This window comes from Oreochromis niloticus, linkage group LG6, assembly GCF_001858045.2.
Source record: "Oreochromis niloticus isolate F11D_XX linkage group LG6, O_niloticus_UMD_NMBU, whole genome shotgun sequence".
NCBI classification, from domain to species: Eukaryota; Metazoa; Chordata; class Actinopteri; order Cichliformes; family Cichlidae; genus Oreochromis; species Oreochromis niloticus.
Window position 1 is genome coordinate 421,707 of NC_031971.2, and position 24,426 is coordinate 446,132.

General features: G+C 41.8%; 3 protein-coding genes across 4 annotated transcripts in view; 2 read left to right on the top strand and 1 right to left on the bottom strand.

The window, feature by feature from the left end:
• The window catches only part of LOC100698010 (GTP-binding protein 2), a 197,783-nt gene extending 182,982 nt beyond the window's left edge, over window positions 1–14,801 (top strand). The window contains exons 11-12 of the mRNA XM_025908330.1: window positions 12,246–12,410; window positions 12,491–14,801. Of these exons, the coding sequence (XP_025764115.1) occupies window positions 12,246–12,410; window positions 12,491–12,685 (360 nt within the window). The 3' untranslated portion in view covers window positions 12,686–14,801. The remainder of the gene's footprint in view (window positions 1–12,245; window positions 12,411–12,490) is intronic.
• Window positions 1–24,426, top strand: part of LOC100711262 (malate dehydrogenase, cytoplasmic) — an 868,968-nt gene that overhangs the window by 220,960 nt on the left and 623,582 nt on the right. The gene's annotated exons all lie outside the window — the stretch shown is intronic.
• Window positions 1–24,426, bottom strand: part of usp34 (ubiquitin specific peptidase 34) — a 130,559-nt gene that overhangs the window by 26,903 nt on the left and 79,230 nt on the right. The gene's annotated exons all lie outside the window — the stretch shown is intronic.

Here is a 24,426-nt window from a genome sequence, read left to right on the forward strand (position 1 = left end):
TTGGCGACATTTTCCCCTCTTTTCAGGCCTCATACTTTGACGAACTCCTCCAAGGGATTTCATTAGATTTACGCGATCTCCTGTGTGTGGAATCTAAACCTTTGTGATGTTAAATTGCGAAGCTTTTTACGTTCAGGGAAACGGTGGTCATGGCGGCACGTGGAGTTTCAATCACTCACACAAAAAGCAGTAACCTGCTGTCGCTCAAAAACAATGTCCAATCTCTCCCAAAGGTCGCAGGCGTGATGAGACTCGAGCTCGAAATGTTTGTTATGCCATTTGTCAGTAATGGTTAGAGCGCCACCTAGTGGCGACTATAATAATGGTTGAATGAGATGAAATTTAGCTGGTGGTTAAATGCATGAATTCCATCAATGTGACATCAGATCGGAAGCGCTGGTTTTAGGTGTTGGGCTTGGCTCGATGCGCCGGGGGATCGGGCCCTCATATCGCTGCTTGCAGCTTTAATTATTATTATTATATTATTCGGCAAATGATCGGCCTTTTGAGGGCCTAAACATGCTCAAAACTCATGAAATTTGCACACGCGTCAGGTCTGGTGAAAATTTACGTATTTTAATGTCCGTAGACATGTCCAGGGAAAATTGGCTCAGTAGCGCCACCTAGAAAAATGAGAAACGCGAGCCCCCGAGATGGGTATGACCTACATGTATAAATCGGAACACATATCTAACGTTCGGAGACGCACAAAAAGTCTATTATGGCCATGTCCTAAACCCAACAGGAAGTCCGCCATTTGGAAGTGAAGGTGACATTTGGCTCTAATTTTGCCATTTCCATGCCTCGAACTTTTGCGAACTCCTCATTGGAATTTCATCGTACAAGCTTCATATTTGGTCAGTGTCAACTACACACCTGGGCCATGTTAAATTGCGGAGCTTTTGAGTTTTCGGGTTGTGAGGCCGTGGCGCCACGGCGAATTTCGATGACTGCATGAAAATCTTATTGCCTCTCGTTCTGTCATACATTGTCCGACCTTGACCAAAGTGGACACATTGATAAGGCTCCACCCCTGAACATATTTCAACTGCCATATTTGACACCAGGGACAGCGCCACCTAGTGGGAACAGGAAATGTCATGTTTTACACTTTGGGGTACAGTATTGTAATGGGACATCTGCAGCCTCAAATTTCTCCAGGAAAGCCTTAAGAGTTGGTCTGGGTTACAGAGAAAACTGTGAGTTTTCGCTGAAGGGTGTGACCAGCAGCATGGCGAACATTGAGGTCTCGCCATGAAGAAACAAATTAGTGTAACTCAATGAAATCCAATGTGATCAGTACAGATTTTACAGGGATGATGTCAGACCGCCCTGAACAGATTGATATGCCATTGTCAGGAATACGTAGAGCGCCACCTAGTGGCACCAGAAATGTCATGTCTTCATTTTGTTGTACTGATTTTCACAGGTTCATCGTGGCACCTCAAAAGCGGTGAATATCACCATCAGTCCCTCGTGATGCTTCAGTGAGAAAATTGTGACTATAAACTGAACGGCGCACCCTGGTGGCAGCGCAGTTCACCATGAAAGATGAATGGCTTTTGAGGGGCTTGAAAAGTTTAAAAGTCTTGAAATTTGGCGCACACCTCTAATGTGATGAGGATTTCTTTTATATGTTCATTTTCCTTGAACAGCGCAAATGGCTCCACAGCGCCCCTACAAAATTTCAAAACAACAGCCCCTGCTCTGTGTTTTATGTATGAGTTTGAAACCTGGCAAGCTTATTGGAGATATCAAGATGTACAAAAAAGTCTCTTGGAGCAATATCCCAAATCCAACAGGAGTCAGCCATTTTAAATTAATGTGTAAATTTGGCGACATTTTCCCCTCTTTTCAGGCCTCATACTTTGACGAACTCCTCCAAGGGATTTCATTAGATTTACACGATCTCCTGTGTGTGGAATCTAAGACCTTTGTGATGTTAAATTGCGAGCTTTTTACGTTCAGGGAACGGGGTGGTCATGGCGGCACGTGGAGTTTCAATCACTCGCCAAAAAGCAGTAACCTGCTGTCGCTCAAAACACAATGTCCAATCTCTCCCAAGGTCGCAGGCGTGATGAGACTCGAGCTCGGAAATGTTTGTTATGCCATTTGTCAGTAATGGTTAGAGCGCCACCTAGTGGGACGACTATAATAATGGTTGAATGAGATGAAATTTTAGCTGGTGGTTAATGCATGAATTCCATCAATGTGACATCAGATCGGAAGCGCTGGTTTTAGGTGTTGGGCTTGGCTCGATGCGCCGGGGTGCGAGGGCCTCATATCGCTGCTTGCAGCTTTAATTTTTATTTTATTATTATTATTATTATTTTTCATTGAAATGAATTGCCTTTTTGAGGGCTTTAACATGCTCAAAAGTCATGAAATTTTGCACACATGCCAGGTCTGGTGAAAATTTTGTATTTTAATGGTTTTACATATGAGCACTGGGAAATGGCTCTGTAGCGCCACCTATGGCTTGTTTAATGCAGCCCTACAAACACATCTTTTAGCTACATGTCTGAAATTTGGCACACATGTGTATCATGCCAAGACGAACAAAAAAGTCAATGGGACCATTGACGCAAACCCAACAGGAAGTCCGCCATTTGGACGTGAAGGTGACATTTTGGCTCTAATTTTGCCATTTCCATGCCTCGAACTTTTGCGAACTCCTCATTGGAATTTCATCGTACAAGCTTCATATTTGGTCAGTGTCAACTACACACCTGGGCCATGTTAAATTGCGGAGTTTTTGAGTTTTCGGGATACGGTGAGGCCGTGGCGCCACGGCGAATTTCAATGACTCGCCATGAAAATCTTATTGCCTCTCGTTCTGTCATACATTGTCCGACCTTGACCAAAGTGGACACATATGATAAGGCTCCACCCTGAACATATTTCAACTGCCATATTTGACATCAGGGACAGCGCCACCTAGTGGGAACAGGAAATGTCATGTTTTACACTTTGGGGTACAGTATTGTAATGGGTGACATCTGCAGCCTCAAATTTCTCCAGGAAAGCCTTAAGGAGTTGGTCTTGGGTTACAGAGAAAACTGTGAGTTTTCGCTGAAGGGTGTGACCCAGCAGCATGGCGAACATTGAGGTCTCGCCATGAAGAAACAAATTAGTGTAACTCAATGAATCCAATCTGATCAGTACCAGATTTTACAGGATGATGTCAGACCCGCCCTGAACAGATTGATATGCCCATTGTCAGGAATACGTAGAGCGCCACCTAGTGGCACCAGGAAATGTCATGTCTTTCATTTTGTTGTACTGATTTTCACAGGTTCATCGTGGCCACCTCAAAAGCGGTGAGTATCACCATCAGTCCTTCATGATGCTTCTGTGCGAAAATTGTGACTTTAAACTGAACGGCGCACCCTGGTGGCAACGCGGTTCACCATGAAAGACGAAGTGGCTTTTGAGGGGCTTGGAAAGTTTAAAAAGTCTTGGAATTTGGCCCAAACCTCCAATGTGATGAGGGCTTTGTTGTTATGTGATCATTTTCCTTGAATAGTGCAAAATGGCTCCACAGCGCCCCCTACAAAATTTCAAAACAACAGCCCCTGCTCTGTGTTTTATTTATAAGTCTGAAACCTGGTAAGCTTATGGAGGATATCAAGATGTACAAAAAAGTCTCTTGGAGCAATATCCCAAATCCAACAGGAAGTCAGCCATTTTAAAATTAAGGTGTAATTTTAGCCACTTTTTCGCCTCTTTTCAGGCCTCATACTTTGACGAACTCCTCCAAGGGATTTCATCAGATTAACCCGATCTCCTGTGTGTGGAATCTAAAGACCTTTGTGATGTTAAATTGCGAAGCTTTTTACGTTCAGGGAAACAGGGTGGCCATGGCGGCACGTGGAGTTTCAATCACTCGCCAAAAAGCAGTACCTGCTGTCGCTCAAAACACAATGTCCAATCTCTCCCAAAGGTCGCAGGCGTGATGAGACTCGAGCTCGGAAATGTTTGTTATGCCATTTGTCAGTAATGGTTAGAGCGCCACCTAGTGGGACGACTATAATAATGGTTGAATGAGATGAAATTTTAGCTGGTGGTTAAATGCATGAATTCCATCAATGTGACATCAGATCGGAAGCGCTGGTTTAGGTGTTGGGCTTGGCTCGACGCGCCGGGGGTGCGAGGGCCCTCATATCGCTGCTTGCAGCTTTAATTATTATTATTATTAGGGCCCGAGCACAAAAGTGCGAAGGCCCTATTGTATCTGCTCTGTTTCTTATTATTATTATTATTATTATATTATTATTATTATTATTATTATTATTTCGGCAAATGAATCGGCCTTTTGAGGGCCTAAACATGCTCGAAAACTCATGAAATTTTGCAGACGCGTCAGGTCTGGTGAAAATTTACGTATTTTAATGTCCGTAGACATGTCCAGGGACAATTGGCTCAGTAGCGCCACCTAGAAAAATGAGAAACGCGAGCCCCCGAGATGGGTATGACCTACATGTATAAAACTCGGAACACATATCTAACGTTCGGAGACGCACATAAAAGTCTATTATGGCCATGTCCTAAACCCAACAGGAAGTCCGCCATTTGGAAGTGAAGGTGACATTTTGGCTCTAATTTTGCCATTTCCATGCCTCGAACTTTTGCGAACTCCTCATTGGAATTTCATCGTACAAGCTTCATATTTGGTCAGTGTCAACTACACACCTGGGCCATGTTAAATTGCGGAGCTTTTGAGTTTCGGGTTACTGTGAGGCCGTGGCGCCACGGCGAATTTCGATGACTCGCCATGAAAATCTTATTGCCTCTCGTTCTGTCATACATTGTCCGACCTTGACCAAAGTGGACACATATGATAAGGCTCCACCCCTGAACATATTTCAACTGCCATATTTGACACCAGGGACAGCGCCACCTAGTGGGAACAGGAAATGTCATGTTTTACACTTTGGGGTACAGTATTGTAATGGGTGACATCTGCAGCCTCAAATTTCTCCAGGAAAGCCTTAAGGAGTTGGTCTTGGGTTACAGAGAAACTGTGAGTTTTCGCTGAAGGGTGTGACCCCAGCAGCATGGCGAACATTGAGGTCTCGCCATGAAGAAACAAATTAGTGTAACTCAATGAAATCCAATCTGATCAGTACCAGATTTTACAGGGATGATGTCAGACCCGCCCTGAACAGATTGATATGCCCATTGTCAGGAATACGTAGAGCGCCACCTAGTGGCACCAGGAAATGTCATGTCTTTCATTTTGTTGTACTGATTTTCACAGGTTCATCGTGGCCACCTCAAAAGCGGTGAATATCACCATCAGTCCCTCTTGATGCTTCAGTGAGAAAATTGTGACTATAAACTGAACGGCGCACCCTGGTGGCAGCGCAGTTCACCATGAAAGATGAAGTGGCTTTTGAGGGGCTTGAAAAGTTTAAAAAGTCTTGAAATTTGGCGCACACCTCTAATGTGATGAGGGATTTCTTTTTATATGTTCATTTTCCTTGAAGAGCGCAAAATGGCTCCACAGCGCCCCCTACAAAATTTCAAAACAACAGCCCCTGCTCTGTGTTTTATGTATGAGTTTGAAACCTGGCAAGCTTATTGGAGATATCAAGATGTACAAAAAAGTCTCTTGGAGCAATATCCCAAATCCAACAGGAAGTCAGCCATTTTAAAATTAAGGTGTAAATTTGTCGACATTTGCCCCTCTTTTCAGGCCTCATACTTTGACAACTCCTCCAAGGGATTTCATTAGATTTACGCGATCTCCTGTGTGTGGAATCTAAAGACCTTTGTGATGTTAAATTGCGAAGCTTTTTACGTTCAGGGAAACGGGGTGGTCATGGCGGCACGTGGAGTTTCAATCACTCGCCAAAAAGCAGTAACCTGCTGTCGCTCAAAAACACAATGTCCAATCTCTCCCAAAGGTCGCAGGCGTGATGAGACTCGAGCTCGGAAATGTTTGTTATGCCATTTGTCAGTAATGGTTAGAGCGCCACCTAGTGGGACGACTATAATAATGGTTGAATGAGATGAAATTTTAGCTGGTGGTTAAATGCATGAATTCCATCAATGTGACATCAGATCGGAAGCGCTGGTTTTAGGTGTTGGGCTTGGCTCGACGCGCCAGGGGTGCGAGGGCCCTCATATCGCTGCTTGCAGCTTTAATTATTATTATTATTATTTTTCATTGAAATGAATGCCTTTTTGAGGGCTTTAACATGCTCAAAAGTCATGAAATTTTGCACACATGCCAGGTCTGGTGAAAAATTTTGTATTTTAATGGTTTTACATATGAGCACTGGGAAATGGCTCTGTAGCGCCACCTATGGCTTGTTAAATGCAGCCCTACGAACACATCCTTTTAGCTACATGTCTGAAATTTGGCACACATGTGTATCATGCCAAGACGAACAAAAAAGTCAATGGGACCATTGACGCAAACCCAACAGGAAGTCCGCCATTTGGACGTGAAGGTGACATTTTGGCTCTAATTTTGCCATTTCCATGCCTCGAACTTTTGCGAACTCCTCATTGGAATTTCATCGTACAAGCTTCATATTTGGTCAGTGTCAACTACACACCTGGGCCATGTTAAATTGCGGAGTTTTTGAGTTTTCGGGATACGGTGAGGCCGTGGCGCCACGGCGAATTTCAATGACTCGCCATGAAAATCTTATTGCCTCTCGTTCTGTCATACATTGTCCGACCTTGACCAAAGTGGACACATATGATAAGGCTCCACCCCTGAACATATTTCAACTGCCATATTTGACATCAGGGACAGCGCCACCTAGTGGGAACAGGAAATGTCATGTTTTACACTTTGGGGTACAGTATTGTAATGGGTGACATCTGCAGCCTCAAATTTCTCCAGGAAAGCCTTAAGGAGTTGGTCTTGGGTTACAGAGAAAACTGTGAGTTTTCGCTGAAGGGTGTGACCCCAGCAGCATGGCGAACATTGAGGTCTCGCCATGAAGAAACAAATTAGTGTAACTCAATGAAATCCAATCTGATCAGTACCAGATTTTACAGGGATGATGTCAGACCCGCCCTGAACAGATTGATATGCCCATTGTCAGGAATACGTAGAGCGCCACCTAGTGGCACCAGGAAATGTCATGTCTTTCATTTTGTTGTACTGATTTTCACAGGTTCATCGTGGCCACCTCAAAAGCCGTGAGTATCACCATCAGTCCTTCATGATGCTTCTGTGCGAAAATTGTGACTTTAAACTGAACGGCGCACCCTGGTGGCAACGCGGTTCACCATGAAAGACGAAGTGGCTTTTGAGGGGCTTGGAAAGTTTAAAAAGTCTTGGAATTTGGCCCAAACCTCCAATGTGATGAGGGCTTTGTTGTTATGTGATCATTTTCCTTGAATAGTGCAAAATGGCTCCACAGCGCCCCCTACAAAATTTCAAAACAACAGCCCCTGCTCTGTGTTTTATTTATAAGTCTGAAACCTGGTAAGCTTATGGAGGATATCAAGATGTACAAAAAAGTCTCTTGGAGCAATATCCCAAATCCAACAGGAAGTCAGCCATTTTGAAATTAAGGTGTAATTTTAGCCACTTTTTCGCCTCTTTTCAGGCCTCATACTTTGACGAACTCCTCCAAGGGATTTCATCAGATTAACCCGATCTCCTGTGTGTGGAATCTAAAGACCTTTGTGATGTTAAATTGTGAAGCTTTTTACGTTCAGGGAAACGGGGTGGCCATGGCGGCACATGGAGTTTCAATCACTCGCCAAAAAGCAGTAATCTGCTGTCACTCAAAAACACAATGTCCAATCTCTCCCAAAGTTCGCAGGCGTGATGAGACTCAAGGTCGGAAATGTTTGTTATCCCATTTGTCAGTAATGGTTAGAGCGCCACCTAGTGGGACGACTATAATAATGATTGAATGAGATGAATCGTTAGCTGGTGGTTCTAGGCATGAATTCCATCAATGTGACATCAGATCGGACGTGCTGGTTGTAGGTGTTGGGCGTGGCCCGACGTGCCGGGGTGCGAGGGCCCTCATAACGCTGCTTGCAGCTTTAATTAGGGCCCGAGCACCGAGAGTGCGAAGGCCCTATTGTATCTGCTCCGTTTCTTATTATTATTATTATTATTATTATTATTATTATTATTATTATTCAGGCAAAACAAGGGCCTTTTTGAGGGCCTAAACATGCTCAAAAACTCTTGAAATTTTGCACACATGCCAGGTCTGGTGAAAAATTTTGTATTTTAATGGTTTTAAATATGAGCACTGGGAAATGGCTCTAGAGCGCCACCTATGCCTTGTTAAATGCAGCCCTACGAACACATCGTTTGAGCTACATGTATGAAATCTGGCACACATGTGTATCATGCCAAGACGAACAAAAAAGTCAGTGGGACCATTGTCACAAACCCAACAGGAAGTCCGCCATTTTGGATTGAAGGTCACATTTTGGCTCTAATTTTGCCATTTCCATGCCTCGAACTTTTTCGAACTCCTCATTGGGATTTGGTCGTATAAGCTTCATCTTTGGTCAGTTTCAACTACACACCTGGGCCATGTTAAATTGCGGAGCTTTTGAGTTTTCGCGATACTATGAGGCCGTGGCGCCACGGCGAATTTCGATGACTCGCCATGAAAATGTTATTGTCTCTCATTCCCTCATACATGTTCCGACCTGGACCAAAGAGCACACATATGATAAGGCTCCACCCCTGAACATATTTCAACTGCCATATTTGACACCAGGGACAGTGCCACCTAGTGGCAACAGGAAATGTCATGTTTTACACTTTGGTGTACAGTATTGTGATGGGTGACATCTGCAGCCTCAAATTTCTCCAGGAAAGCCTTAAGGAGTTGGTCTTGGGTTACAGTGAAAACTGTGAGTTTTCGCAAAAGGGTGTGACCCCAGCAGCATGGCGAACATTGATGTCTCGCCATGAAGAAACAAATGAGTGTAACTCAATGAAATCCAGTCTGATCAGAACCAGACTTTACAGGCATGATGTCAGACCCGCCCTGAACAGATTGATGTGCCCATTGTCAGGAATACGACGAGCGCCACCTAGTGGCACCAGGAAATGTCATGTCTTTCATTTTGTTGTACTGATTTTCACAGGTTCATCGTGGCCACCTGAAAAGCGGTGAATATCACCATCAGTCCCTCATGATGCTTCAGTGAGAAAATTGTGACTTTAAACTCAACGGCGCACCCTGGTGGTAACGCTGTTCACCATGACCATTGAAGTGGCTTTTGAGGGGCTTGGAAAGTTTAAAATGTCTTGAAATTTGGCGCATACCTCCAATGTGATGAAGGTTTTCTTGTTATGTGATCACTTTCCTTGAATAGCGCAAAATGGCTCCACAGCGCCCCCTACAAAATTTCAAAACATCAGCCCCTGCTCTGTGTTTTATTTATAAGTCTGAAACCTGGTAAGCTTATGGAGGATATCAAGATGTACAAAAAAGTCTCTTGGAGCAATATCCCAAATCCAACAGGAAGTCAGCCATTTTGAAATTAAGGTGTAATTTTAGCCACTTTTTCGCCTCTTTTCAGGCCTCATACTTTGACGAACTCCTCCAAGGGATTTCATCAGATTAACCCGATCTCCTGTGTGTGGAATCTAAAGACCTTTGTGATGTTAAATTGTGAAGCTTTTTACGTTCAGGGAAACGGGGTGGCCATGGCGGCACATGGAGTTTCAATCACTCGCCAAAAAGCAGTAATCTGCTGTCACTCAAAAACACAATGTCCAATCTCTCCCAAAGTTCGCAGGCGTGATGAGACTCAAGGTCGGAAATGTTTGTTATCCCATTTGTCAGTAATGGTTAGAGCGCCACCTAGTGGGACGACTATAATAATGATTGAATGAGATGAATCGTTAGCTGGTGGTTCTAGACATGAATTCCATCAATGTGACATCAAATCGGACGTGCTGGTTGTAGGTGTTGGGCGTGGCCTGACGTGCCGGGGTGCGAGGGCCCTCATAACGCTGCTTGCAGCTTTAATTATTATTATTTTTTTTATTTTTTTTTCCATTGAAATGAATTGCCTTTCTGAGGGCTTTAACATGCTTGAAAACTCATGAAATTTTGCACACATGCCAGGCCCGGTGAAAAATTTTGTATTTTAATGGTTTTACATATGAGCATTGGGAAATGGCTCTGTAGTGCCACCTATGCCTTGTTAAATGCAGCCCTACGAACACATCGTTTGAGCTACATGTATGAAATCTGGCACACATTTGTATCATGCCAAGACGAATAAAAAAGTCAATGGTCCCATTGACGCAAACCCAACAGGAAGTCCGCAATTTAGAAGTGAAGGTGACATTTTGGGTCTAATTTTGCCATTTCCATGCCTCGAACTTTTTCGAACTCCTCCTTGGGATTTGGTCGTATAATCTTCATATTTGGTCAGTGTCAACTACACACCTGGGCCATGTTAAATTGCGGAGCTTTTGAGTTTTCGCGATACGGTGAAGCGGCGGTCTCACGGCGAATTTCGATGACTCGCCATGAAAATCTTATTGCCTCTCAATCTGTCATACATGGTCCGACCTAGACCAAAGAGCACACATATGATAAGGCTCCAACCCTGAACATATTTCAACTGCCATATTTGACACCAGGGACAGCGCCACCTAGTGGGAACAGGAAATGTCATGTTTTACACTTTGGAGTACAGTATAGTGATGGGTGACATTTGCACCCTCAAATTTCTCCAGGAAAGCCTTAAGGAGTTGGTCTGGGGTTACAGTGAAAACTGTGAGTTTTCGCGGAAGGGTGTGACCCCAGCAGCATGGCGAACATTGATGTCTCGCCATGAAGAAACAAATTAGTGTAACTCAATGAAATCCAATCTGATCAGTACCAGATTTTACAGGGATGATGTCAGACCCGCCCTGAACAGATTGATATGCCCATTGTCAGGAATACGTAGAGCGCCACCTAGTGGCACCAGGAAATGTCATGTCTTTCATTTTGTTGTACTGATTTTCACAGGTTCATCGTGGCCACTTCAAAAGCGGTGAATATCACCATCAGTCCCTCGTGATGCTTCAGTGAAAAAATTGTGAGTTAAAACTGAACGGCGCACCCTGGTGGCAACGCAGTTCACCATGACAATTGAAGTGGATTTTGAGGGGCTTGGAAAGTTTGAAAAGTCTTCTAATTTGGCGCACCCCTCCAATGTGATGAGCGCTATCGTGTTATGTGATCATTTCCATCGAAGATCGCAAAATGGCTCCACAGCGCCCCCTACAAAATTTCAAAACTTCAAAACAACAGCCCCTGCTCTGTGTTTTCTCTATAAGTCTGAAACCTGGTGAGCTTATAGGAGATATCAAGATGTACAAAAAAGTCTCTTGGAGCAATATCCCAAATCCAACAGGAAGTCAGCCATTTTAAAATTAGTGTAATTTTGGCGACATTTTCCCCTCTTTTCAGGCCTCATACTTTGACGAACTCCTCCAAGGGATTTCATCATATTGAACGAATCTCCAGTGCGTGGAATCCAAAGACCTTTGTGATGTTAAATTGCGAAGCTTTTCACGTTCAGGGAAACGGGGTGGTCATGGCGGCACGTGGAGTTTCAATCACTCGCCAAAAAGCAGTAATCTGCTGTCACTCAAAAACACAATGTCCAGTCTCTCCCAAACGTAGCAGTCGTGATGAGACTCAAGCCCGGAAATGTTTGTTATGCCATTTGTCAGTAATGGTTAGAGCGCCACCTAGTGGGACGACTATAATCATGATTGAATAAGATGAAATGTTAGCTGGGGGTTAAATGCAAGAATTCCATCAATGTGACATCAGTTCGGACGTGCTGGTTTTAGGTGTTGGGCGTGGCTCGACGCGCGGGGGGTGTGAGGGCCCTCATAACGCTGCTTGCAGCTTTAATTTGTATTGTCTTTCCATCTAATGTTTTTATGCTAAGTTGCTGATACATTTCTTTTTGACAACCTGTACATGTTGATGGATGTGAACCCAGTGTTATTCTTCAAATACCAACCTGTGTATTTGAAGGTGGGCATATTATTTATCCAAAAATGAAACACCTGTCTTGTGAGCTTGAACTCACAAGACAGCTAGTTTTGGATTCTACCACCTGGAAATTTCTGAGAGTGTGCACAACCAACTTGTAGGAAAATGTGAATTTATTCTTAACAAGTTGCGTACTAATGGATAAAGGACTGCTTTTTGATACCTGTAAGACCTGCAAATATTATACAACTGCTGATAACAGATATCAGTGTGTGATTGGCGTTACAGGGCATGGTGATGGTCAGTCCCAAGATGAACCCAACCATCTGCTGTCAGTTTGAAGCTGCCATTGTCCTGCTCTTCCATGCCAAGACTTTCCGTCGGGGGTCACAGGTCACCATACACGTTGGTAATGTCAGGCAGACTGCCACTGTGGAGTGCCTTCATGGAAAGGTTGGTGAAATTACATAATACATGATTATTTTTCAAGCTTCTATGTAACCACATCATGTAACCTTAGATTTCTGCTGCAGGATGAGCTGCGTACTGGCGAGAGAGCTGTTGTTCGTTTCCACTTTATCAAACACCCTGAGTACTTGCGCCTGGGTGCTAAGCTTCTCTTCAGGGAGGGTGTCACCAAAGGCATCGGCCATGTCACCTGCCTGCTGCCCCCTTCCCAGAATCACAACCAGAACCAGAACCACGACCAGAACCTGCAGGATTATTAGGAATGGTAAATGGTAAATGGACTGATTCTTATATAGTGCTTTTCTACTCTCCCGGAGTACTCAAAGCGCTCTATACAACAGGAATTGCTCCTTCATCAAACAGACCGATATTGAGGCGGTGAGAATGATGACTGCTTGGGGAACATAGGTCTCTGATCAAATTTAGCCATGCACATCATGTTGGAGTCCCACCTGTCTTGGATCTATGTTTCTGTCCTCATCCGTTCCTGCGGCGATGTCAGAAAGGCTGTTTTCCAACAAACATTCATATCTTGAGCTAAAGCTGGATGACCATAGTAGACTTAAGCCTGAAGATTCATTTGAAGTTTTGCCACAGATTGATTAAAAGGTTCCTTTTTATCATTGCAGCTGTCATTGGAAGATAGCAGGATTATTTTAAAAGCAAGAATAGTGCTTACTCATCTTTGATGTGGAGTAAAGGTGTAATTCTGTTTCTCTTGATGCGCAGGACGGATTGACCTCGCTCTTCGTACTGTCTCAGAGACATTGCACGCTTAGACTCATCAGGAAATTTGGTGAGGGAAGATTATATTTAGCACATACCTTATTTTCATTAGTCTTAGGTGGCTTCCTTTCTAGGGATTCTGCTTATGACATCAAACATTTTAGACCCTTGCCGTGGTTTTTTCATGGTTTAGCTATTGACTGGGGTGTTTTTCACAAAGCATTGGAGGAGTCACGTGACATTATCTGACAACATCGGTGGGCAAACTAGTAATTTGTGATTTCAAATTATTACCAGAAGTGTGTAACTTTATTAGCAGCATCCTCCTGAAATGCGCCAACAACATTGAGAGTAACATCTTCCTCTCTGCCCCTTAATGCTCGCTGGTCACTATGGTAATGTGTAAATATTTCTTTCAAAATAAGACACACAACTACAACAAGGGAAAAGACCCAGTTAACCGAGTAAATGATAGAAAACCCTGAAAACCATAAATTTCACACCCGAGCCTCAACTCTAGCGGCCCGGTACCAAACGACTCAGAACCGCTGTTTTCCAACAAACATTCATATCTTGATTTAAAGCTGGATGGCCATAGTGGACTTAAGTAGTTAATTAATTTGATGTTTTGCCACAGATTGGGGGTTGGGGACCGCTGGACTAATTAGTGCAATGATTGATCTATATGTATTGAATGATTGACTAAGATGTTTGGGTGATTCAAAAAAAATTTTGGTCTCTTAATTTAAGATCACATTTTACTAGTTTGTGTTCACAACTGCAAAAACATATTTGTCACCTACTCGGTGCCACATACACCACAGTGGTTTTTAGATTTCATTTTGGGGGGGTGGGTTGTAAAATACTAATAATTAGACATATTTCTGCAGGACGACCAGGTGATTGGCATTACAGTTATTTTTTGAGGATGATTTCTGAATGTTGGATGAAATATATATTTCGTCCGGAGTTAAGCTGTTAGCTAAATGCATCACTGTGTTCCAAGAGTGTGACAGGTTCCTTTTCCCTCCAAAAGATGATTTGTTTTTGTAGAAGAAACTTTGATTTTCTACTGTTTGCAGCTTGTTGGCATTAAATTCTTAACCATCAAATCCTGTACATTCAGTATCTGCATTTACGAATGACAGAAATATTTGCTATTAGGTTTCCAGTTTGTTGCAACTCTCCATTCATATTTGTTGGCTGTATTAGAAGTTTGTAGATTTTATGTGCCAGGCAGCTTTTGCAGCTAAACCTAACCTAACCTGCATGCCCTTTGAGTAATTAAAAAAACAAAACAAATGCACATTTCAAGTATAACACACATGTGGTGGAGTGTTTATGCAGGTAAACTTCATTTTTCTGGGGTTCTGTGCAGTTGTAAAGCTAAATATTGAATGTACTTTCCTTGATCCTGTGTAGCATTTCAGTCTGTTTACTGTTTAATAGAGTGATGGTTGATTTCTCACTTTGTATTTTGATTCTGCATGTTGGAGACTACCAGTTCTGCAGTACAGTGTAACATGGAGGTGGTGCTGAAAGGTGTGAGATGCTAAAGCTAAACATTTAAATGTTAAGGGGTGAATTTATTAGTTTTTCCTGACTGTCCCTTTTAGTGAGAAATAAAAAAGTAACAGTAAGAAATGCAAATTCTGCTTTCATCAATTTGCAACTTTAACACAGAGGAAGTTTGTTTTAGACATCTTATTATGAAAAATGGTTTTGTTCTCCATCTTCTCAGCTTTTCTGAGTTTAGTACCGGTACTGGAAGCATGAGGAAATGGCTGTCACTCTCAAGTGTTTTTAAAAAAATCTTCCATAACCAGAGGTGTGGACTCAAGTCACATGACTTGGACTCGAGTCAGACTCGAGTCATTAATTTTATGACTTTAGACTTGACTTGAAAAAAGGTTGTAAGACTTGTGACTTGACTTGGACTTTTACACCAGTGACTTGGGACTTGAATTGGACTGGAACCTGTTTACTTGAAAAGACTTGATATTTTACCCAAATCTAAAATTTAACATACATATTATATAAAAAGTGCGGACCATTAATTCACTTTATTCATTCATTCATTCTTACCACACTCCGTATGTATGTGAGCGTGAGCTGTAGCACAGCCAATCAAATTAACCAGATTTGAAAAAAACAAGAACAAAAACGCTCGAGCCAAAAATGCTTCCAAGAGTAATTTCTTTCGGGTACATAAACTACGAAGTAGTCAACAAAAAACGAAATGCAATATGCAAAACATGCAAGAAGAGAATCACAGACGGAGATGGAACAACTTCCAACTTTGTCCGACATTTGAAGTTGCATAAAGAACGGTAGGTGGTGCTTCTTTTTTCTTTTCTTTTTTTGCTACGATGAGACAGCTGACTTAGCTAACTTCATCTTATTAGCAAATATTCTTCGGGCTACGTTGATGATACTGTTTGGCTTTAACAGGTATGATATGTTTGTCATGCTATTTTAAATCCGGTCCTGCAAGCGCATCCAAGAATAACATGCAACTTGTTAGCTCAGAATTGTCGGTGAATGGTGAGCAGGGTCCGTTTCAGAAAGTGGGTTCTGTAGCTGTACTCAGTCTCTCTCCGTCTCCTCCCCATCATTAACCCCGTAGATTTAACCCAGTTTAGACTGACAAATATTTATTTTACCATCACATCACAATTCAAAATCACTGTGTTTAATTTGCAATTAGTGTATGGTCGTGTTTAACTTTTGCATGTCTGAGCCAGGGAAAAAATTTTTTTTTGGTTAGAAAATCTGGCCCACCTTAGTGTGTAATTGAGTAGTCCTGCTATACATGGCCTTTTTCTTCTGTCATTTATGTCAATACATCAAATAAAATACTTTGATCTTATATTATTAGCTGTTGTTTATTTGCAAAGGTTATTCTCAACAGGGATGCTAGACAAAAACGGCGTTTTCTACAGACAGCCTAGCATAGCTCTCCACTTGCCAGTGAAAAAAGAAAAAGAAAAACACCCCTTCCCTATTGGTGTTAGAGTTTACCATGTCAGCCAATCAAAAAAATGATAAGGCAACATGTGACATTTGGTTGTTTAGGGAGAAGGGGAAGTTTTTAGGAGTGACACCCGCGACAGAAAGCGGGCGAGCGAAAGAAAGAGAGAGAGAGTTTTCATATGTGAGACATTAGTGACGTTTAGCGTGTTTGGAGGCTATAGTTAGTTTGTTGTGTAGTTATTGTTTTGTATTGTGTGTCGGTTAGACTGCTGAATTTCATATTTGATCTAAAAAAGCTGTCAAAGGCAGATTCCAGTGTAAACGCTGTCTCCACATAGAAAACTGGACTGTTGCACGTCCAGTTGTCAGACCTGCAGGGTTTAGGCCTGTGCTGTTCTCCTCTGTCTTATACTGAACACAAACTACATTTTTTGGACTGGCACAAATAATTTGTGTGCCTTCTTATTTGATGCAGCACACCTGATTGTTCTGTAAATAGATTTAAATGGTTATATAAAAAACGCCTGAGGCCTTGGCTGCATTTTTAGGTAAATAGTACCATATAACTTTGTTGTTTGCAAAACTTGTGCATAATTTTTAGAAATGTACAATTTCTATTTGCATTTCAAGTTATGAAAATGATTCGTTAAACATGTAAAAAAATATAACTTTTTTCTACTCGGATTCTGAATTTTTTGTCTGAATTTAGATCAACTGTGCTAATATAGTATACCAAAATGAAAAAAATAACTCAAATTTCAGATATTTGAGGTTGTGCTGTAAATAATGATACCAAACAAGGCAAGAAAAACATATTTTAAAAGTGAAATATAGAAGTAAAATCAAAAGTAGTCAAGAACGGCCAATTATACCCGGGACCCCAGAGGGTTAAAAAAAAGACTTGAAACGACTTGAAATTCAAAGTTTCGGACTTGGGACTTGACTTGAAAGTTGTCTGTCTTGACTTGCGACTTGACTCTGACTTGCTTGACTTTACTTGAGACTTGACTTGTGACTTGAGGATAAAGACTTGGGACTTACTTGAGACTTGCAAAACAATGACTTGGTCCCACCTCTGTCCATAACATTTCCATATCATGGTAGTCTTTTGCATTTGTTTCTCCCATCAGGACTTGGGAACTTCAAATCCATATACAGCACAGATGTTTCTGTAGACTGTCCTAGCAACTTGGTTGTGCCTCTAACTGCATGCAGTCCCAGCTTGCATCTTACATCCTGTTACTACAGTGTTCAGCATAAATGAGTACACCCCACTACATTTGTCAGAAAACCTTTAGTTTCCTTTCAGAATCAACATTTTCTATGAGATACTCTACTACAAAATACTCCCATAACTGTGGGCCATTGATTGCAAACAAGATTTGGTAATTTGCACACACAAAAAAGTGATTTTTGTAACAAATTCATTCAAGCCCATGTCGCAAAAATGAGTACACCCCAATTTTATTCTTAGGAGAAAAGCCACACTTAAGACTACAAAATTCGAATTAACAGGCATTCAACCACAGGTGAGTCTAATGATTCATTTAAGAGGTGTCCAGCAGACAGGTGACAGTAGTAATATACCTATACTTTTTTGCCGCCCCCCCCCCGCATCCCCTCACCCCCTCACCCCCTCCCCTATCCCCCTGCGCGTTCATGTGAGGGCATGTGCGCGGGAACGGACTTTGCACGTGCTTGTGAGTTCAGGGGTCATATGTGTTTAATAGCGTTTTATTTAATGAAACCATTATGTGTTTTAATTGAGCTGTTTTAAAGGATTGTATAGGTCTCAGAGTTCTGTTATTTAGACATAGATGATTTAATTTAACTACTTTAGGGGTATTTTGCTTTTCTTTAGTGCTCTGAAACACACAGAGGCTAATAGTTTTAAACAGAAAGTTTTTCCACCTTCTAAAAAACACATATTCACACATAGCCACACTATCACTGTAACAACCCCCAATGTTCCTTTAATGCAGATAGTCCTATAATTATCTACTAGTCACAAACACACATAGATGATTTAACTTTTTTAGGAGCATTTTACTTTTCTTTAGCGCTCTGAAAGACACAGAGGCTAATAGTTTTTAAACAGAATACCACAAACAGCAGGTATTCCTTTAGAAATAAACAGGGATACTTCTAAAACTACATATTCTTAACTCTGCAACAGTTAGACAGAGGGGGGCTTACAGTTAGACCCCTACAGTCAGCAGAAGAGGTCATCCTTATCAAGAGCATCTCAACTGTACTTCCATAGTTTTCATTACAAACAGGGTCCTCTATCTTATCATGTCAGAGGGCAACTGAAACCAGGTCCAACAGAGCCACCAAAGGTTTTTCACCTTTTATCTTTCCATTACACTTTCTACTGACCAACCGATCCTCCAAACAGGTTTCACCTTTTGCTTACACCCCACACCTTTATCTCTGCATCTCAGAGGACAACTGAAACCAAGGCCAACCCCCTGGGGTGGTAATGACACCTCCTAGTGGGCTGGTCCAATACATATAAAACGGACTCTTTCACCATTTGGAACATCAACAGCGCAACCTAAAGAACACCTCTAACTAAGGAGTGCAGGATGACATCTGTATCAACCATGACGAGCAGCCAGGACATCGCCCAAGCCACAGCCACTCTAGGTACGTCTACAGGCGTATGCCGGGGCCCTCATCGCAAAAAGCAACGCTGTGAAAATGTCGTAGATGGGACTGAATTTAAGTTAGAATATCGAGGCAGTAATGGGTATGTGTATACCATTAAATATACCAATGGAGCAGTTATACTTCGTGTAGATTGTGGTGAAGGAGTCTTTTGGGGGGAGTCACAACGCTGTTATGATCCAGTGTTGTTTGTTTTGTGTTACTCCTCCCACCAGAGGATGGCTGTGGGTTTTCTTCCCCTTTTTCTCTTAGGAGGTGGACACCTGGGCGTGCCTGCTGGGTATCTGGGTGGAGTCTGTGCCTATCCTCGGATTGGATAATTGGTTGATCACCTCCAGCACTTAACTACCGGATGACAGCCACCTGGCCCCCCTCTCTCCTAACATCCACCGTTCAACCAAGAACCTGTTTGTTGATTTTCGTTGCAGTGTAGAGTTTCTTTGACAAAGTGATTAGCCAGTATAGCCTCGTGTGTGTGTCTGGCGTTATTATGTCAATTTTGTAAATAGCTGTAAATAGATTTGTCAAGTAGCGATCGTACTTTTTTTGTTCACCTTGTATATATCCTTCACTGCAGCAGCCTAGTAGGGGTGAGAAGCCATTTTTGTTGATTACGTTTTCTCCTGTTTTTCATTTAGGAAGTTAGGTAAGTGAATTGTCTTTTGTTTGGTTTTCATTTTTGTGTAGGGAAGCGTAGGGACCATTAAGGAGTTTTGTTTGTTATTTTTGGCACTGCTCACTGCTGAAGAAAATAAATGGCTGCTTAGCACTTAAAAGGATATTGTTGTTTGTGTATTTGCTTGGGTGGTGTGTGAGTGGGCCAGCGTCTTGTTGCGTTCATACTCGCCTAGACTAAGAACGTAACAACGCATGTCTACTAGAAACTGGAAACTCTTTCGCACTGTTGTTTGTGCGGACTTGGACAATGTGGGCTTCCCAGAGATGCTGTATGTTTCCCAGTGGAACAGTCCAACAGGCCCAGAGCTTTACAGGGTCGAGGCTGATCGTTTTAACCGTAGCCCCGATGACTTTATTTTTCTCAGTGTATGTGATGACAGGGAAAGTTTTATAGCTGCCAGAGGGGTTGAAAACTGGAGGTTAAATCCTTACCCTCTGAGCATAGAAGAGCGCACTACATGGTTTAAGGATATGTTTTTTGTACAGTGGTGCGACTGGAGAGCTATGCTGCGTATGTTTAGCCAGGTTGACGACACCATCAAGAGAGATAGTCTCAACACTGCGTACGAGGGTATTAGAAAACGCCTTGTTTTTGATGATTTTGCGACTTGCCCGAAGACTGGCTTGCCTTCTACCCTGTGCAAACCTAAAATCATAAGGCTGTCCGACAACTAAATAAACCAAATGGTAGGTTAAATGTGTGTGTGTGTGTGTGTGTGTGTGTGTGTGTGTGTGTGTGTGTGTGTGTATCTATGCAACAAAATATAACATTTTTTTAATTTTTTTTATTGTTCTCATTTTTTCAGAGGGAGACATGCAACTGTGGGACCTCACAGACACACCAGACTCCCCGCCCCCATCGCTGTTAATCCAGACCCCACCACCTCCTCCCCCCACTCCACAGCTGCTGCAGGATCCTACAGGATCGGGGCTGTGTGAGGAAACCATAATCGACATCAAGCTTGCAACCCACCACCTGGTGATGTTGGCGCTAATTGACTTTCTACAGGATACATGCTACGGATGTCAAACAGCTCATCCCAGTCAGGTGCAACACAGTTGCTTGCACGAATTGTCCGAGTATTTCTTTGACACCTACTATGACGATGTGATGATAAGGCTCAAGACAGACCGATTCATCCCTGCCATTCGCCTGTTTGTACGCTCGTACACAGTCGATGGGACTGGAACACAATTCAGCAGGATTGCTGAACACACCATGACTGAACTGAGATCATCACAACATATAGTATGCGCAATTAACGACAATATTGCACAGCTGCTAGAAGCAAGTCATTATGCCCGTCGTGTTAAACCAGCCATGCTTCGCATGATTGGTAAAACTGGGTTGGGAGACACCTGGTTTAATGTATGCTGTTCAGTATTCATTGTCTGTGTGAATGAAATAAAAAGACATGTTAACACCAACATCTTTATCATTTTTGTCTTGTGTGCATCATGGAAAACACCTTGTATAAAATTTATCATGATCCGGCCCACCCTGCTGGTTTGGCCAGTTTAAATAAGCTCCGTATAGCTACTGCCGAGGCAACAGGTGTAAAACCCTCATTATCTCAGGTAAAACATTATTTAGAACGAGATGACACTTACACACTCCATAAACCAGTTAGGATCCACTTTCCCAGAAATAGGGTATTGGTTAATGGAATCGACAAACAGTTTCAAGCCGATCTGGTTGATATGTCTGAATACATGACAGATAATGATAATGTTAGATACCTACTAACATGTATAGATGTATTCTCAAAATATGCATGGGTTAGATGTCTCACAACCAGTGTTGGGCAAGTTACTTTGAAAAAGTAATTCAATTATAGTTACTAGTTACTTCTTCAAAAAAGTAACTGAGTTAGTAACTGAGTTACAGTATTCTAAAAGTAATTAATTACTTGAAAAGTAACTATTGTGTTACTTTAAAAAAAAAAGTTTAACCCTCTGGGGTCCAGGGTATAATTGGCCATTTTTTTACTACTTTTGATTTTCCCTCCACATTTTACCTTTAAAAACTATTTACTTTGCCTTGTTTGGTATCATTCTTTTTAGCACAACCTCACGTGTCTGAATTTACAGTTATGTTTTCATTTTGACATACTGTATTAACACAATTGATCTAAAATCAGACAAACAACAACAACAGTGCGCCCCAGGGTGGCTGTGGCTACAACGTAGCTTGCCCTCACCAGTGTGTGAATGTGTGCGTGAATGGGTGAATGACTGGATATGTAAAGCGCTTTGGGGTCCTTAGGGACCAGAAAAGCGCTATATAAATACAGGCCATTTACCATAAAATCAGAGTAGAAAAAGTTATATTTTTACTGTAACAACCACAAATATGTTTAATGAATCATATTTCATAACTTCAAATGCAAATATTAATTGTCAATTTTAAAATCCTATGCACAAGTTTTGCAAACAACAAAGTTTTCTACCTTTTACCCTTTTTTTAAATAACCATTTCAAACTATTTACAGAACAATCAGCTGTTCTGCATTCAATAAGATGCCACACAAATTATTTGTGCCACTCCAAAAAAATAATTTCTGTCCACTATAAAGGAGAATATCACAGCCTGATACCTGCAAGTCTGACAGCAGCAGGTGTATCACTCCTGTTTCTACCTGGAGACAGCAGTCACCTCATTGTTCTGACACACAACACAAAACTATCCACAACACTACACACTAACTACACAAGACAACACATTAACTACATACCCCAAACACGCTAAACGTCACAAATCTCACATCTCAAAACTCGCTCTTTCTCTTTTTCTGCTCTCTCTCTCTCTCTCTCTGTCACTCCTAAAACTTCCCCTGTTTTTTGTTCTTTTGCTCATAAGCAGAGTGCTTCCTAGCGCTAACGTGGCGAAACTATTGAGGAAAAAACACCGCGTATATATTGTTTATCATGACTCTGGTTTTACGTGGTCTATCAACACAATTTATAAACTGGTATATATCACTGTGTTGCTTCGTCTTTAAGTGGTCATGTGATTGGCTTACCACGACTACTTTATTCTTCCTCAGTCAAACAGCAGCACTCATGCGACTGTTTTGCCCCCTTAGCTCCAGGTGTTGTGCTAGACAGTGATCGTGATTGCCCTCCGCGGGAGCGCGCAGCTGCTTAAAGCTGTAGCGTCCAGATTACTTACGTAGTCAGCTACTTCCGTGCAACTGATATAAGATACGGTAAGCTGAACACAGCTTCAACCGTCTGTTTGTTGAAAAATAGTAACGGACCGCGTTTCCTTGTTAGTAACTGTAACGGTGTTGTAACGATAGGAATAGTAATTAGTTAGATTACTCGTTACTGAAAAAAGTAACGCCGTTAGTAACGCCGTTATTCCCATCACTGCTCACAACCAAGACGGGCCCAGCCGTAGCAGCCGCATTTGAGGATATACTTGCTGAGGGAAGGATCCCTATGAAACTACAAACAGATGAAGGCAAAGAGTTTTATAATACAACCTTTAAACAGCTAATGAAGCGATATAACATCAAACATTTCTCAACAGCTAGTGAGGTTAAATCTAGTATTGTTGAAAGATTCAACCGCAGCTTCAAGGGTAGAATGTGGAAGTACTTAACATCCGTCAACTCAAGGAGATATGTACATGCCATCCCCGAGCTCACTCAGGCATATAATAATGCTTATCACAGGTCTATCCAAATGGCTCCGGCTGAGGTAAATAAGGATAATGAGAAGCTGGTCTTTAACACCCTGTACAAAACCAAACCTCAGAGGAACGTGCATTTTAAATTTAATGTTGGCGACACCATACGAATATCAAAACTGAGAGGAGTGAATAAACAGGTGGAGTGGTCTTTATCAAAAGTGGAAGTTGCATCTGTGGCTAAACCACTGTACCCAAAAACTTTAAAAATCTACTGTGTGTGAGGCTGTTTAAGTAAAGCTTGCCCTTCACACCCGCGTGTAACAAACCATTTGTTGGGGGTTGTGGATTTGACACCTCAGCATTGTGAAAGTGGGGAAACATGTTTGTGGCTGAGCATAAGATTTCTGCTTACAACTTAGAATCTCAGTTCTAAATGAAATTCAAATCTTTTTTGTTTTTTTAAGTGTGGCTAATGTATTATTTGACTTCTAAGGCATACACACACACACACACACACACACACACAAGAACAACAACAACACAGAGAAGAAGAAGAGGGGGTAGTTTTACTATGCATCATAAAAACGCAATCATGCATCTTCCAACTGTATCTTTCTGTTCTGGCTTTAGAATCATTGGTTGTTTACTGATCCGTACTTTGGGAGTCAGACTGTTGTGATACTGGGGAGAAAAGGGTAAGGTTTGATAGACTAAACCATTACACACAAAACTTCAAAAACCTAAAGAGTGTGTGAGACTGCTAGCTGTGTGGTTCAGCAATAAACTTATCTACAAATGTGTTAGTAAAGAGTGATGTGTACTTCTGTCACATTAAGCAACGGTTTAACAAATTTCACTGCAAATTATAAAAGGAATCTGAATTTTAATAGAACATAGTAGTGATGGATTAAGTGCAGGAAACACTAGTATAAGGTGTCTATGGAACAAATCTCCTTCAGCGTTCAAAATGACCAAAGTGAGGACTACAAGCGTTTCTCTCAGTTGGTTGTGTTTAGGGAAAAAGCAGCTAAATACACTGAGACTGCTCCACATTGTTAGCAAGTTAACTCTGGATATCTGTGGGTTTGTCAAACTTGGAGTGAACAAAAGCAGAAAAACAGTAAAAGATGCAGACGGTGAAAGTCTGGTTTATTTCATGAACACAATGAGCAAAGTAAATACATGATAAATAGATACACATAACACGACCTGTGAGAAGTAAAACTCATCGTCTTACCACATGTTATATTCTGTAAACTTAAAATAAACCACAGAAATTAGAGTTTAGTGTTTTAAAGTCATCTATTAAAAACATGA